Genomic DNA, 14,349 nt, shown 5'->3' with positions numbered 1-14,349 from the left:
TCTGAAGCCTGTCTTTTTTTTTTTAATTATGGTAAAATACAGGTAACATGAAATTTACCACTTTAAAAGCATGCGATTCAATAAGCACATTCACAACTATCTAGTGTGCAAATATCACCACTATCAAGTTATAAAACTTTTCCATCACCCCAAATGGAAATCCCATACTTATCAAGTAGTCATTTCTCATTTCCCCCATTTCCCAGCCCTGGCAATTGCTAATCTGCTTTCTATCTCTGTGAACTTGACTATTGTAAATATTTCTTATCAGTGGAATCATAAAATATTAGGCCTTTTATGTCTGGCTTCTTTCACTTAGTGTAATGTTTTAAGTTTCATCCATGTTGTAGCATGTATCAGTACTTCATTCCTTTTTATGGCTGAGTAATATTCTATTGTAAGGCTCGACCACAGTTTGTTCATCCACTGATGGACATTGGGTTGTTTCCATCTTTTAGCTTTGTGAATAGTGCTGCTATGAACATTTGTGAACAAGTTTTTTGTTTGGACACCTGTTCTCAATTCTTTTGGCTGTATACCTACTAGTAGAATTATTGTGTCATGTTTAACTTGTGGAGGAACCACCAAATTGTTCTCTATAGTGGCTGCACCATTTTACATTCCCACCAACAGTGTGTGAGGATTCCAATTTCTCCATATCTTGCCAACCCTGTCTGCTTTTTAATCCTGGCTCTACCACTCACCAGTTGTAAAATCTTGGCAAGTCCTTAGTGTCTCTGTACCTCAGTTTTTTCATCTATAAAATGATGAAATAATACTGCTTCCTTTCCCAAGTTGTTGTGAGGATTGAACTTAGTTAATATGGGACCGCCGGATGGCTCAGTTGATTGGAGTGTGAGCTCTCAACAACAAGGTTGCCTGTTCAAACGTCGACTGGACTTGGAGCTGAGCTGCGTCCTCCACAACAAGATTAAAGGACAACGACTTGGAACTGAGGGGCCCTGGAAGGAAAGAAACGCACTGTTTCCCAATATTCCCCAATTAAATAAATAAATAATTAAAAAATACTTTCTTCAACAAAAAAAAATAGTTAATATGTGTACATTTAGTTAGTATGCATAGGGTAGTGTTTGGCATGAGTTAGTGGACTATACGAAGTAGCTGATTGACTATTATTGATACATAGAAGAGTACTTTTATATGACTCAACCTAATAGCAAGCAGTTTATAACAATTTGTTTTATTTAGGAAAGGGCCAGCTAAACATAGTTTATCTTTGGTCTGAGAGAAATAGGACCATCAGTAAGGGGTTACAAATAGGGCAGTGATATGATGACATATAGAAAATAGATTGAAAATAAGAGGTAAGTCTGCATTAATTTGGAGGCTGGTATAGTAATCGAGGTGGGAAAAAATAGTAGCAGTGAGGATGAAACTAAGTAGATACAATCAAGAGAGTTTTAGAAGATAAAATGGACAGGAAAGGCATATTGATTAGATGTGAACATATGCTGATCCATTGATTTTTCTCTCTTAAATATAAATATTACACAAATATAGCCAGTTTTCTCCATCCTGTTATCACTTCACCGGTCCAAGTTATCATCTCTCAAGTAGACTACTATTATGATCTCCTAATAGCATTTCCATATAAATTATTTTTATTCCATATCTACTCTAGATTTTCTAATCCATTCTCCATATTGTACAGTGGCACATATAGAGTATTTCAGATATACGGAAGAATAGGGAATCATGTATATTCATGTCTCCAACTCATATATTAAAAAATAAAAATACCTATGATTGTGTCCCTCTTGTAACTCTTTCCAATCATGTTATCCTCTTCTCATTCTATCTGTAATTAAGTAACACAAATGGAGGCATCTGCTATCCTGATTTTGGTATTTATCATTTCCTCATATATCTTTATACTTTTACAACATTAACATATGTTTGTGTATTCGTGTATTTTCTTGAATATTTTAATGCTTCATATAGATGAGATCACATTGTATACTGCAGGTGCCAAAAAAATGTATAGATGTGATTTGTATTCATCTTTTGTTATTGGTCTATATTGAGTATTACAATTTTAATACCGTTTTTTCCTTTCTAAAAATGTGTATACATTTTTTTGGCACCCTCTCTCTATCTTTCTGTCATTTGTTCCCCACCCCCACCCCACTTAATCTCATATTAGCGTTAAGTTTTCATGCTGAAACATGTCCTAGTCCATTTATTTTCAGTGCAGTGGAATCTTTTCATTGTAAGAGTATACAAAAATGACAGTTATCTATTCAAAAGGCAAATCTGATCAAGTCAATCTCCTACATAAAATACCTCAGCAGTTTTCCACTGCTCTAAGGCTGAAAACTACGAACAGGCCTGGCTTGATTTCAGGCTCCTTCTACCGCCAAAGCCTCATCTTAAGCCCCTTGCTTCCACCTCTTCTATGAATTAACTCCTACTCATTCTTCAGATCTCAGCTCAAATTTACTTCCTTGAGGAAGTCTTCCCCCACCATCACTGTCTGGCAGATCACATCTCTTATATGCTTTCATAACACACAATCTTTCCTTTATAGCACTTACCAGAACAAATAATTGCGTGTGAACTGATGTTAGTTCCTCCTCCCCAAAACTGGAAGTTAGCGGAGGCCATATCTATTTTTGCTCAAAACCGCACTTCCAAGAGCCATGCAGAGTGCCTGGAACTTAACAGATGTTCAGTATAATTTGCCTGAATGAATGAGAAGAGAAACAGGTACTAGAAGTCTCTTCCTGCCTAGTAGGTGTATTTGTCTAATGAATTCTACTAAATTTACACTTAAATTTAAATGCTACTAAAAGAAAATTTCCCAGTTTACTGATCAGCAGGCTTTTATTCAGTGATTCATGAATCAGGCAGCATCTAATCTAGCAGATAGAAAAAAAGAACTACAAAGAGCGGTACAAGGCGAGAGATTTTTATGGACTAAAGCTAAAAGGAACGAGGAAGTTATACTAGTCACTTGCTGATTGGTTAAAGCAGGGTGGCTTTCTTTGTATGGAGTAAAGGAGAACTCTAGCACTGGGTTAGGGAACTTGTGCTGAGCAGGCAAATGCTGATGGGTTGACCTAGGTCTTCCTTTTCTGGGAGAGCGCAGCATAGAAACTTAGTTAAGTTTTGGTTTGCTGACTTGGGGCTTCTTAGCATGAGTGACTCCATCCTGGGCCTACTTTAGCTATTTTTACAATGTATATTCCAGAATTTAATTTTGGACCATGGTGGGGTGGCTGGGACTGACTGAATACATCCTCCTTCTGTAGACAACTAGAAAACTGGACAAAATACTGAAACCTGTTTTCAGACACTGGACAACAAGGAATGCAGGACTATGTGTGACCCTTGAGAGAAGAAAAACAAATGAGGCAAGCCCTACCATTTTTTTTTTTCTTGGACAGTGAGTGGTACAGAAAGGGTATCCCAAGCAGAGATAGCAGTCAATTCAAAAGAAGCAGAAAAAGGAAAAAAGGACTAAAGAACAGATGGGACAATAGAAAACAAATAGCAAGATGGCAGATTTAACTGAACTGGACTGATTATTACATTAAATGCTAATAGTCAAAACACACCAATTAAGAGACAGAGATTCGTCAGATTGAATAAAAAAGCAAGGCCCAACTAGTGTGCATCTATAAGAAATGCACTTTAAAGATTCATATAGGGTAAAAATAAAAGGGTGAAAAATATACCAGGCAAACCCTAATCATAAAAAAAGCTGCAGGGGGGCGCTGGATGGCTCAGTTGGTTAGAGCACGAGCTCTGAACAACCGGGCTGCCAGCTCGATTTCTACATAGGCCAGTGAGCTGCACCCTCCACAACTAGATTGAAAACAACCACTTGACTTGGAGCTGATGGGTCCTGGAAAAACACACTGTTCCCCAATAAAAGAAACAAAAACAAACATAAATAATAAAAAGTAATGCAGGATAGTTTAGGAAACAGGGATAGTCAGGCACATTCTAAAATTTGATTTTAAACACTATATTCTTTGGGTTTCACTATTTGTGAAGCTGCTAGGTGAACTCTATCCTTGAGTGCTCTTGACCTTCATTATTTATTCTTTTAGTCTCAACCTGATCTACCCTCTGATCCTTGCTCTTTTCTGCTCCCAGTCCTCAGGTTTACATCCTTATCGTTTCCAGATTTTCACCTTCTTTACTTCCTTTGTCTTCTGTATTTCTTTTACTTTTATAAAAGAAGGTAAAGGGACCGCAGCTCATACATTCTTTCCACAAAGTGCATGTGCTGATTCTCCTAGGGTTCATCCACAGGAATCTTATGAGAATCGATTACTGTCACTTTGAAAGCAATCACAGACCTCCCTTTGAGTTTTCCAGAACATTTTGTTCCAGTTGGTATTACAGTAAAAGTCTAGTGCCTCTTCAAACCTGAGGATTTTTGGAAAAGATAGATTTGTGCATTATTTTTAAAAATAAGACTAGTTTTGATTAAAAAAAATGTAACTCTGCACATTGTTTATTACAATGTCTTAAGTTACTTATGAACCATTCCATCAGCAGCCAAACAAAGGAAATCGCTTGAAACTCCACGGAGAGTCTATGTTTTATGTTGCTGTTCCTGAGATTTCCTTGGAGATGACACATTTACAGTATCAAATTCTACCAGTCCAATTCACAAGTAACTTTTTACTTAGTATCCTCACCCATGCTTATTTTTGGCATGCTTATCCGTCTTGCTTCAGAATCAGGTTCTTCATGATGGTGAGCTGAGCCTATTCCTGAAACAACTATCATGTGGCTTCCCTGACTGAGCTTTTGGTCAGACAATTGAGGGTATGCTGGAGTTTGTCCTCTTAGAAAGACAAGTGAAATATAACAGACTGCAAATAACTCTATTTTCCAAAATGATTTGTTTATGGTTTTCTCCTTATACTTGGCTTTGAATCAATTTCAAAATTTTATGGCCAAGATATGAAGGTCACTGGGGAAGGGGCAGGGCCTCATCGAGCTGATTTTAACTGACTAGTTTATCTCGTTTCAGGTCTACTGAGAACTTAAAAATGAACACTTAAAACATTTTTTTTTCTTTTTTCTTCCAAAACTAAGGCATGAATCCTTGAGAAAAAGATTCAGAGACCGTAGAAATCTTTAAAGATCCAGAATGAAGATTATCATATATATCGGTTTTTCTGTGAACGTATCATATACACATGCATTTTTAGGAAAATGGGATCCTGTGAAACATATTATTCAATAATCTATCCTTTTCACCAAATATACAGTGAACAAAATTAACCACACCACAGTGGCTGCATACAATGGATATTCTCGAATTCATTTAATCAAATCCCTACAAGTGGACATGTTGATGGTGGGCTATTTTTTGCAGTTTGGCTCACTCAAGAGCCACTTCAACTCCCTTCTCACTGCCCTCCTCCATTCTAAAGGCTGGACAGATGAACACTTGCTTTCCCAGACACCCTTACAGGTCAGGTGGACATGTCATTTGGTTCTGGTCAATGAGACAGAAATGGTAGCAGCTGATAATGCCTCCTGGGCTTCCTGCCCTCCACAGGTGGCACTGCCCGAGGTGCGGCAGCACTGCTGATGGTCCAGCAGGAGAGACAGAGAATCTTGTCTTCAGCCAGCCATAGCTTCCACCGCTGGGACTTCCTACAGTGTGAGATGAAACGACCCCTTATTTAAACCATTAACAAAACAAACTGCAAAAGACTCACTACATTATTTAAGATAAATTCTTTAAATAGAATTGCCTGTCAAAGAACATGAGTTCTTAAAGCTTTTGAAACGTTTTATCAGTTGACACTCCTACCAACCTCAGATGAATATAACATGAATATACCCCTTGCTCTATACCCTGCTAACTCTGGACATTATCATTTTGTTTATTAAAACAGCTTTAGTGCAGTATAATTGACATACGAAGAACCACACGCATTTAATATGCACAATTTGATGAGTTTGGACATACAGAAACACCCATGAAACCGTCAACCACAATCAAGATAACAGACATCCAACAATTCCCAGAGTGTCCTTTTGTCCCTTTGTGGGTTGTTTTTGGGTGTGTGTGTGTGTCCGTGGATGGTAAGAACATGAGATCTACACTCTTAATTTTTTTCCAGCTTTACCGAGATATAATTGAGATAAACACTGTTTATCTCTTCACAAATTTTGAATGCAAGAATACCATATCGCATTACCACTCTGCACCATTTCCAAACTGATGTTAAGGTTTAAAAAAGATATTTGTTTTAATTTGTATACCACAGATGAGCATCTGTTTGTATGTTTATTAAATGCTTGTGTTACTTTGTAAATTTCAAGTTAGACCATTGATACCTTACTGGAAGCAGTTGCTTCCCTCATCTTTGCTTGTGGACAGTTTTGGGGATATGGCTAGGGGCCCCAATTTGTTTGAAATGCTAGCAGCTCCATTACTTCTCTGTCGCTTTCCAGTAGGATATGACAGGCATGAGCTTCATCTCAGGCCCACTCTTTGGCAGTTTCCAGATGTCTCCACCACCCCAACACACTTGGCAAGGATCTAGGTGAGATGTGTTGTTTAAAAAAAGAGAGCTAGGGGATTGTGGGCCATCTGCTACTTAGGGCATACATACCTTGAACAAGTTTCCCGACAGTTTTAGTGGCTACTTCAAATATAAACGAATGAGCCGTTCATTTTCTTGTATTGGGTAGAACCAGACAGCTAACAGGCAGAGAATAGCAATTTCTTATACTACAAATGTCTCTGTATAAATCACATATTTCAAATAATATAATTCGAATCGATAAATGACATGGATTTTTTCATGGGTGCTACTCCACTGTGACGTGGAATAATGTCTTTATTTACCCACTTTTAATTGACGTTTTTGTAATTACCCGGACTAAAGAGAATCAGGTAGATTGAATTGGTCATGAAGGCTAGATTTAAAATCCAAATACACTTGGGGACCAAGGCAGCACCAGAAGTGTGCGTGGAAGCTGACGCAGAAAAAGAGCCTCAGCCTTTCCTGACCTTTGCATGTCTGGACGCTGCCTTTGAAGCATTTTCCAGGAATGATTCACAGCCCGCAGGGCCCGAGAGGGACCTACATGCTATGGATGGCACTCAGACACTGGGGCTTTCAATTCAAGGAGCAGATGCCATGACTTGCAAGTGAAAACAGCAAGCAGCATTTTCCTTGGGAAGATGGGCTGATATCTTCTCTTTGTCCCTCTGTATCTCGTATTTTTCGGCTGTGCCCTGTCACAGGAGGCTGACCTATATGGATTATTAAGGGGAGGTTTCAGGATTCTCACATGCTTAACAACTGTTGACTCCAAATAGCTTGTTTTGTGGGTTATGTCTATTGCTATTTACTGTAGTAGAAATTAAATCTGAGAAACAAAATATTTACTCATTCATCTATTACAACAGTAATAAACACGTTAAACTTAATAACATACGTTTTAATAAAAAAATTGCTTTCCATTTTTGTTAATCTCTTTAATTTCTGAATTAGTATTTCACATCTGCTTCTGCACCCAATCTGTTGAAACATCACAGGTCAGATAACTTTTGGGCAACTCCATTATTCACTACAGAGAGAATGAAAGTGAAAAAGGCAAATAACATCTGTGTTATGAAAATACTTTTGACTTCAAGAATCTCCTGAAAAGGCGTTGGAAACCCCCAAAAGTTCCTGGCCACACCCAATACAACCCCTGAGACCTCTGAATCGTGCTGGGTTCAGCCAACGGGAGCCTGGGAAAGAAACTGGAGTGATAAAAGCCAGTGCCATCAGAATATGGCTCAATCCCTGTAGGGCTGGCTTTGTCTCTTGCAACCAGAGTAAGGGCTTCTCACAAGTATAGATTCCAGTTCCTTCTCTCCTCATCCCTGTGGACCTCAGGGCGAAATATCTTTTGAGTTGTTACATTATCTTAGTTTTTCTATACTCTGTGCACACCTTTGTAAATAAAAACTCCCGAATTTACCCTAATTTTATACCATTACATAAATGAAACAAAACTTCCAAGAGACAACACAGAGCCTTATTATATGCCAGTTGTTCTCAAAGTGTTGTCCCGGGAGCATCAGCATTAGTATTACCTGGGAACTCATTAGAATTCAAAATTTTGGACCATACTCGAGATTGACTGAATCAGAAATTCCAGGACGGGGCCCAACAATCTGTTTTAACAAGCCTCTCATGTGATTTCAATGCATGCTAAATTGTGATCCAGTGTGAAAACAAACATTGCTCAAACAAGGTAATTAATGATAGTGCCCTCATAAATTTAGAAACTGTCATTAAAGTTAGCCTTTTGTTAGTAACAGCTAATGGGAATAAGCATTTATATGGTGCCAGGCACTGTTCAAAACACGACATATTAAGTCATTTACAGCAACCTTAGAGTGTAATAGTAACTATTAGTGCACCAATTTTTGATATGCAGAAAAAAAATTACACATAGAGAAGATAAGTACCTTGGTCTAAAGAAATGTAGCTAGTAAGTGGCAGAGCTAGGTTTGAACACAGCCAACCTAGAGCCAGAGTCTATGCTCCCAACTACTTACTGTACAATAAGGCCCCAGAGCAATAACAAGGGTCTGGAAGGAACTCAGTTTCCCCAGCTACAGAGTGGTGGAGGGTCCCTTCCACCATTGTGCCCAGCTAGGATGATTGCCTTCATTGTTTCCCAGCACTGGGAGAAGTGAGGATGAGCCCTTATAGGAAAGAGCTGGAATGGTGAGTCCTTACTCAAGTAGACTAGATAGGCTTTTCTGAACCTGGTTAATTATTTAGAGAATGAAAGGGATTTACCAGTAGCTTGTGAGGGACATAGTTCGGGGGTTCTATCCTATACTTAAATGTGTTGTCCCAGGCTTGAATTACATGAAACAGTTCTGCTGTGTTCCCGCCATGTCTCTGACCCAGTCTTCACCTTCACCTTGACTTTTCGTATGAACTCTTCTCTAAAATAAGATTAGCCCCAACCTTCCTGAGATCAAGGCATCCCTTTCTCATTAGCTCCTTTCTCCTTTACACATATGAAAAACTTACTTCTCTGAATTTTGCTTTTCAGACCTCAGGGTGGTATAAAAGTGAATGACTACAATGACTGAGTAACAAGATTTCATAGAAATGGCTAGAATTAGAAATAATTAAACTTAATGTACGATTTGTTGTGATCAAGTATGATGGAAGAAATACAATGGAAATATAACTTCAAAAAGAAAAAGGGATGATGTAAAATTAAAAAAGCTTGTTTGCATCTTTCAAAATATTGAGAGTCTGTTGGGTAAGTTAAAAAACTTGTAACAGTTTTATTTTAAAAAGTCAATGTTTACAGTATGCTAAAAATTGCATCCTTTTCAGTTTTTTAACTTATGAAAAATTGTAGATGTCAAATTGAAAATGTGCAAAGGGGTACATGATGTTTAAAAATATTTTTGTGGGTATACAAGGAAAAACATTTGCAGATCACTTGTTTATGGTTATCTGTTTAATTTCTGACCACCATAAGAATTTGTCAACTTTCTATAAATTGGGGGAAGGTTAGCTGTGGGGACTTCGATATGGTGACCAAGTAACCAACCCAACAGGGCATGCACTAAACTTTGGTGCTTGCTTCCATGCCTGAGAGATGGCCCCACTCAGAGTAACTGTCCTCCTTACCATGATCCTCCCTAACTCCTGGGTTCGCTGAGCACCTCTCCCAAAAGACAGGGGGAGTTGGGTAGGTGAGCTTTATGTGAAAAAGTATTGATCTAGCTCAAAATTTTTAAGAACTAGTAGTCCCTTATACTATATCCTGTAACAAGTCCCTGTGCTGACGTACTGTTTGTAAACATGATTTTCATCTGGCTTTCTGAAATGTTGACAAGAGTTACAACTACTTAATACTGCTTTCTCCGAGCTCCATAGGCTTTCCAGTATCCCCCTAAGGGACATTTTCCCTTCTTGAATCAGTTAAAAAAAAAAAAAAAAAAAAGCACCCAAAAAAACCAAAGCAAAACACACACCACGCATACAAAAAACATAAAGAAAACCCCACAGAAAACCCCACAAAACCACCCCAAAACAGTAACTGTCCCTTGAACTGTAAAAATCTGTAAAAAATGACTTCATCGTAACTAAAGGGAAATAATTTGCTGATTATTTCCTTTAAGAAGACTTTTGTGTGACATCTTTAGATAAAGGTAATATGTGTAAACATATTTATGTAGATACAGAGTGTTAAACACTCTCCTTTCATTTTAACCTCTCTGTTCGTTCACCTCCTACAATATAGACCATACCTATTTGCATTTCTTTTTGTGTATTTCTATATGGAAAAGATGAATTTTTATACATCTGCATTTCAAATTAAATCTAAATCCTCTTTAATATAGCATGAAGAAAAGGAATACTGACCAGTGCCAATTTTGTTTCAGCCATTTTATATAGGAATCCAAAAGCATCAAATTTCCCTGTACTCTGGGAACAATATATAGCATGAACAAAAGGTTATAGAGGGAAGAAAATGTAATTGATTCTGAAGAGCGTGAACATCTGCAAAGAATGAATTGTAAGAGAAAATGATCTCTGAGGGTCCTACTTATGATGAAACGGTTTCTAGTTACTCGTGTCAGAGAAACAACCTTCTGCCCTACACACGCCTCTCAAAGTCAAATCTACTGAGCAGAGTGAGACTGCAGATGCTAGTTTCCACAACAGGGAAACAAACAGAAACAGGTGTAAAAGACTTCACAAAACTAAGTTTGCCCAGTGGTGTTGAGCTTATGGCCTCCGAGGAAAAGTCAGAAAAACGATATTCTGGTCCAAATTCTGTCATTAAAAGAAATGTGACTGTGGCTAAATCAATTTATCTCTCTGGGCCTCAAGTTCCTCAACCTTGACATGGGAGGGTTGGACTAGATGACAGAAAAGGTTCTAGAAGTCTCTTGAACCTCAGACTTTCCATTTTAGATGGAAAGAGCAAAAATTCTAACACAAGTGATTTAAGAACATCAACATTTATTTAACATGATAAAAAAGAAATGAGATATGAACATTTGCATTTAAACAATAGTAAGTAGCCTTTAATACTTACATTACATGTGCTCATTGTATAATATATACACAATGAACATAATTACATTTGTACACAAACTAAGTACTGGATTTGAAAACCTGCTTATTGCTGTACACATCTATTCCAATGAAGTATAAGCCCAGTACTTCAAAATACCTACATTTTAAATTGTTTTTCAAGAAAAAGTAAGCGGTAACATTTGTGTTTAAGCTGACAAGAGTGTGGCAGTAACTGCTGACATTGCAATTTGACTGAAAAATAATTATAGCAGAAAACAGGACATACTTCACTTAGCAATAATAAAATGGCACATTTTAAATATATATATATATAAAATTTTTACAAATCAAGTATGAAACAAAGCACTGCAGTAGCCAAAATGGGAACGACGACAACAACAACAAAAAAGAAAAAAAAAGGAAAAGAAGCTTCATTGGAAATAAAACTGATGTACTGAAAAGCAAAAAGCAATATAATTCCACCTAGGCTTTAGAAACATCAAAATCTGGGAATCAGCAACTATGTAAGCTCTCGCTGAAGACTGCACAGTAAAAAGCACCTTTACTTATGCTCTGAAATCATAGCAGCAAGCTGGTGTCCGAAGAATAACCTTGAGATTATGGAGTGTACATATGGGCCATTAAAGCTGTTTTGGAATAAACATTTTCCAGAAGTGATAAAATGATGCTCTGTGACCAAAAGCATCAGAACTATGAATTTCATAGATTTAAAATATACTGTACAATATCTTCTCACATTGCTGGAGGTCATGTCTTTAGGTGTGAATGGTTTCACCGGAAGTCAGCATAGCTGAAAAATAAAGAGGGAAATTTACTTTGACACCTGCGATTTAATGAATGACCATTTCCTAAAGTAACTAAGGGTGACATTCTATAACAATAGAATGACAAGCATGGCCATGAAAATCCTAAAACATTAATACAATTAAAGGACATTTTCTTTTCATTTCCGTAAGCTTAATTCACAAAGCAAAGAAACATAATTCAATTAAATATCAATTATGAATTAAAAAATATACCCAAATTTGTGGCCGAATCTAAAAAATCAACAAAATGAGCAAAGATTTGCATAACGTCACTAAAATATGTAATAATATATTGAGCAGCCTACATAGCAGTGTCATTTGTAAAACTTTCCTAAGTTCTACCAAAACTACTAGTACAGAAAGATGACATATGCACAATAGGAAGATGTAAAATAATACAAGTTTGACTGTCACTAGTTGCTTCTGGGGGCTGCATGCTGTAAGATTGGAAAATATCTGGTAATAACTGTACCTCATTCCAGTATTCCACTGGCTCTTGGAATAAAAGTAAAACAGAGTAAAATTCAATAATAACATCTTAAAGAACCTGGAAATGTACTTGAGTTTTCACTGAACATTCTTTATTATCAGAATAGTTTATGTAGAATGAATTGCGAACCTGTTTGTTGAACCAAAAGACAAGGAGAGTAGCTTTTAATGTACATTTCCCCACTAAGACAGAGAGAGGCCACTGATCAACTCTTTGCACAAGAGGAATCAAATGAGCATAATGTTCATGTCTGGTGTTATTCTGTCACTAGTGGCAACTGTCACTTCTGAACATATTAAGTTAAAAGTCTAAAATACATTGAGTGACAGAGGCAAGACATAGGTAAGACTATAACAAATAGGTTGTTTGTAATTCCAGAAAGGATGTCAGTCCTGCATCGATACCAACTGACAGCAAACAAAGGCTTCTTCTAAGATCCAAGCAGACAGAATCTCAAATAAAAGTTACAAATACGACAAGATAGTGACACATAAATCCTTCTGGCTTTAGGGAAGGGCACAGATTATAGCTGCTATAAAAAGGTGTGAATGGGGGGCCGGCCCAGTGGCTCAGGTGGTTGGAGCATCATGCTCCTAACGCGGAGGTCGCCGGTTTGATTCCCACATGGGCCAGAGAGGTGCGCCCTAGACTGGCAATCGACTGCCTCAGCCGGAGGGAGCACAAGGCTTATAATGCCAGCATGGATCAGGGAGTTGTGTCCTACACAACTAGACTGAGAAACAACGGCTTGAAACAGAGTGGGGTGGGGGAGGTGGAAAAGGGGGGAATAAAAAAGGTGTGAATGGAAGTGGATTATAGAAGATAAACAATACCGGATAAACATAGTCAAGTTAGTACTTGTATTCATTTATTCTGAGAATCTAAAAACCAAAGACTGTGTGAGTAACAATGATCACAATGTCTCCAGGTGCTTTTGCTGCTTATAATTGTGTAACAGAAATTGGGGGTAATTTTATGGGACAAAACATTACTAGATCTGGTAGATACTGAGAGAAAGAAATGCAGAAAAAGGCTTAAAATGCTCACTGCATACCTCACAGCTTTTCTGAAAAGTTAAAAAAAGTGTGTATCTATATGTACAAAAGTGCAGGTAGGATTCAGCAATTGTTTAAGTTTAAAAGTAAGACCTTAGAAAATTATTCTCAGTTCTGAAACTATGGTCTAAGGAACATTATTCAAGAAAGGCTTTCTCCTTGTCCCAGTCCCCACTCATGGTATTTTTAGTAGCTATCTCACTGACTTAAAAAAAAAAAATCATTTAGAAATATTTTCTGATAGATATTAAAGATTTTACTATTCCATCCAGTTGGCTATACTATAAACATTTCTTTGTCCTTTAAAATAATTAAACTCCCAATGCGGTAGATATGTCACACTAACTCTAAAACACATTACTCAATCAACATGTAATGACTTAAACAGAATTCTCAGATCTGACTACAGAAAGGAACATTACGTTGGGAGCACAGCTGCAAAACACTGTGAGGCTTGTCTTGGCATAGGCCGCATGCTCCAAGTTTTGCTGTTTTTACAGATGATGAAATAAGAGACAGAGAAATGCTGTCACACAACAAATCATTGGAAGGACCCATGATGGAAATGTGAGTTACTGCCCATGGTTCAAATACATGGCCTACTTGCTCTGCCAACTATCCCTAACCTACAATCCAGAATTAATCTCAGTTTTTATTCACTAAACCAACAAATGAATAAAATTCCAGTCAGAAACTGTAAGGGTAAAGCAAAGGGAAACAACGTACTTTTCTGGAGACTACACACACATGAAATGTGATCCTTCGGTGAGCTGAGGCTGAGTGGACGGGACCGGTGACGCTGAGCACTCAGGAGACGAGGACACACTTTTCACTAAAACACACCAAGAAAATAGGGGAAGATAAATATCTTTAAGATACATTTGAGGAAGGAAATCTGATGCTGTGATGCCACACAATAA

At 37.5% G+C, this 14,349-nt stretch overlaps 1 protein-coding gene across 12 annotated transcripts in view; it reads right to left on the bottom strand.

The window, feature by feature from the left end:
- Window positions 1-11,002: 11,002 nt before the first annotated feature.
- Window positions 11,003-14,349, bottom strand: part of PLEKHA5 (pleckstrin homology domain containing A5) — a 206,602-nt gene continuing 203,255 nt past the window's right edge. For 5 of the 12 annotated variants that reach the window (XM_033116875.1, XM_033116878.1, XM_033116887.1 and 2 more), the window contains 2 exons: window positions 14,156-14,261; window positions 11,004-11,868 (listed from right to left, as the gene is read on the bottom strand). In XM_033116875.1, coding sequence (XP_032972766.1) covers window positions 14,167-14,261 — 95 coding nt within the window. In that variant the 3' untranslated portion in view covers window positions 11,004-11,868; window positions 14,156-14,166. Of the gene's footprint in view, window positions 11,869-14,155; window positions 14,262-14,349 lie in introns of all 12 variants that reach the window. The other 7 variants (XM_033116877.1, XM_033116874.1, XM_033116876.1 and 4 more) reach the window with 3 other exon arrangements.

Source organism: Rhinolophus ferrumequinum, chromosome 10 (assembly GCF_004115265.2).
Source record: "Rhinolophus ferrumequinum isolate MPI-CBG mRhiFer1 chromosome 10, mRhiFer1_v1.p, whole genome shotgun sequence".
Lineage (NCBI taxonomy): Eukaryota > Metazoa > Chordata > Mammalia > Chiroptera > Rhinolophidae > Rhinolophus > Rhinolophus ferrumequinum.
The sequence above is the reverse complement of the archived record's forward strand: the minus strand, read 5'-3'. Positions and strand labels throughout refer to the sequence as shown.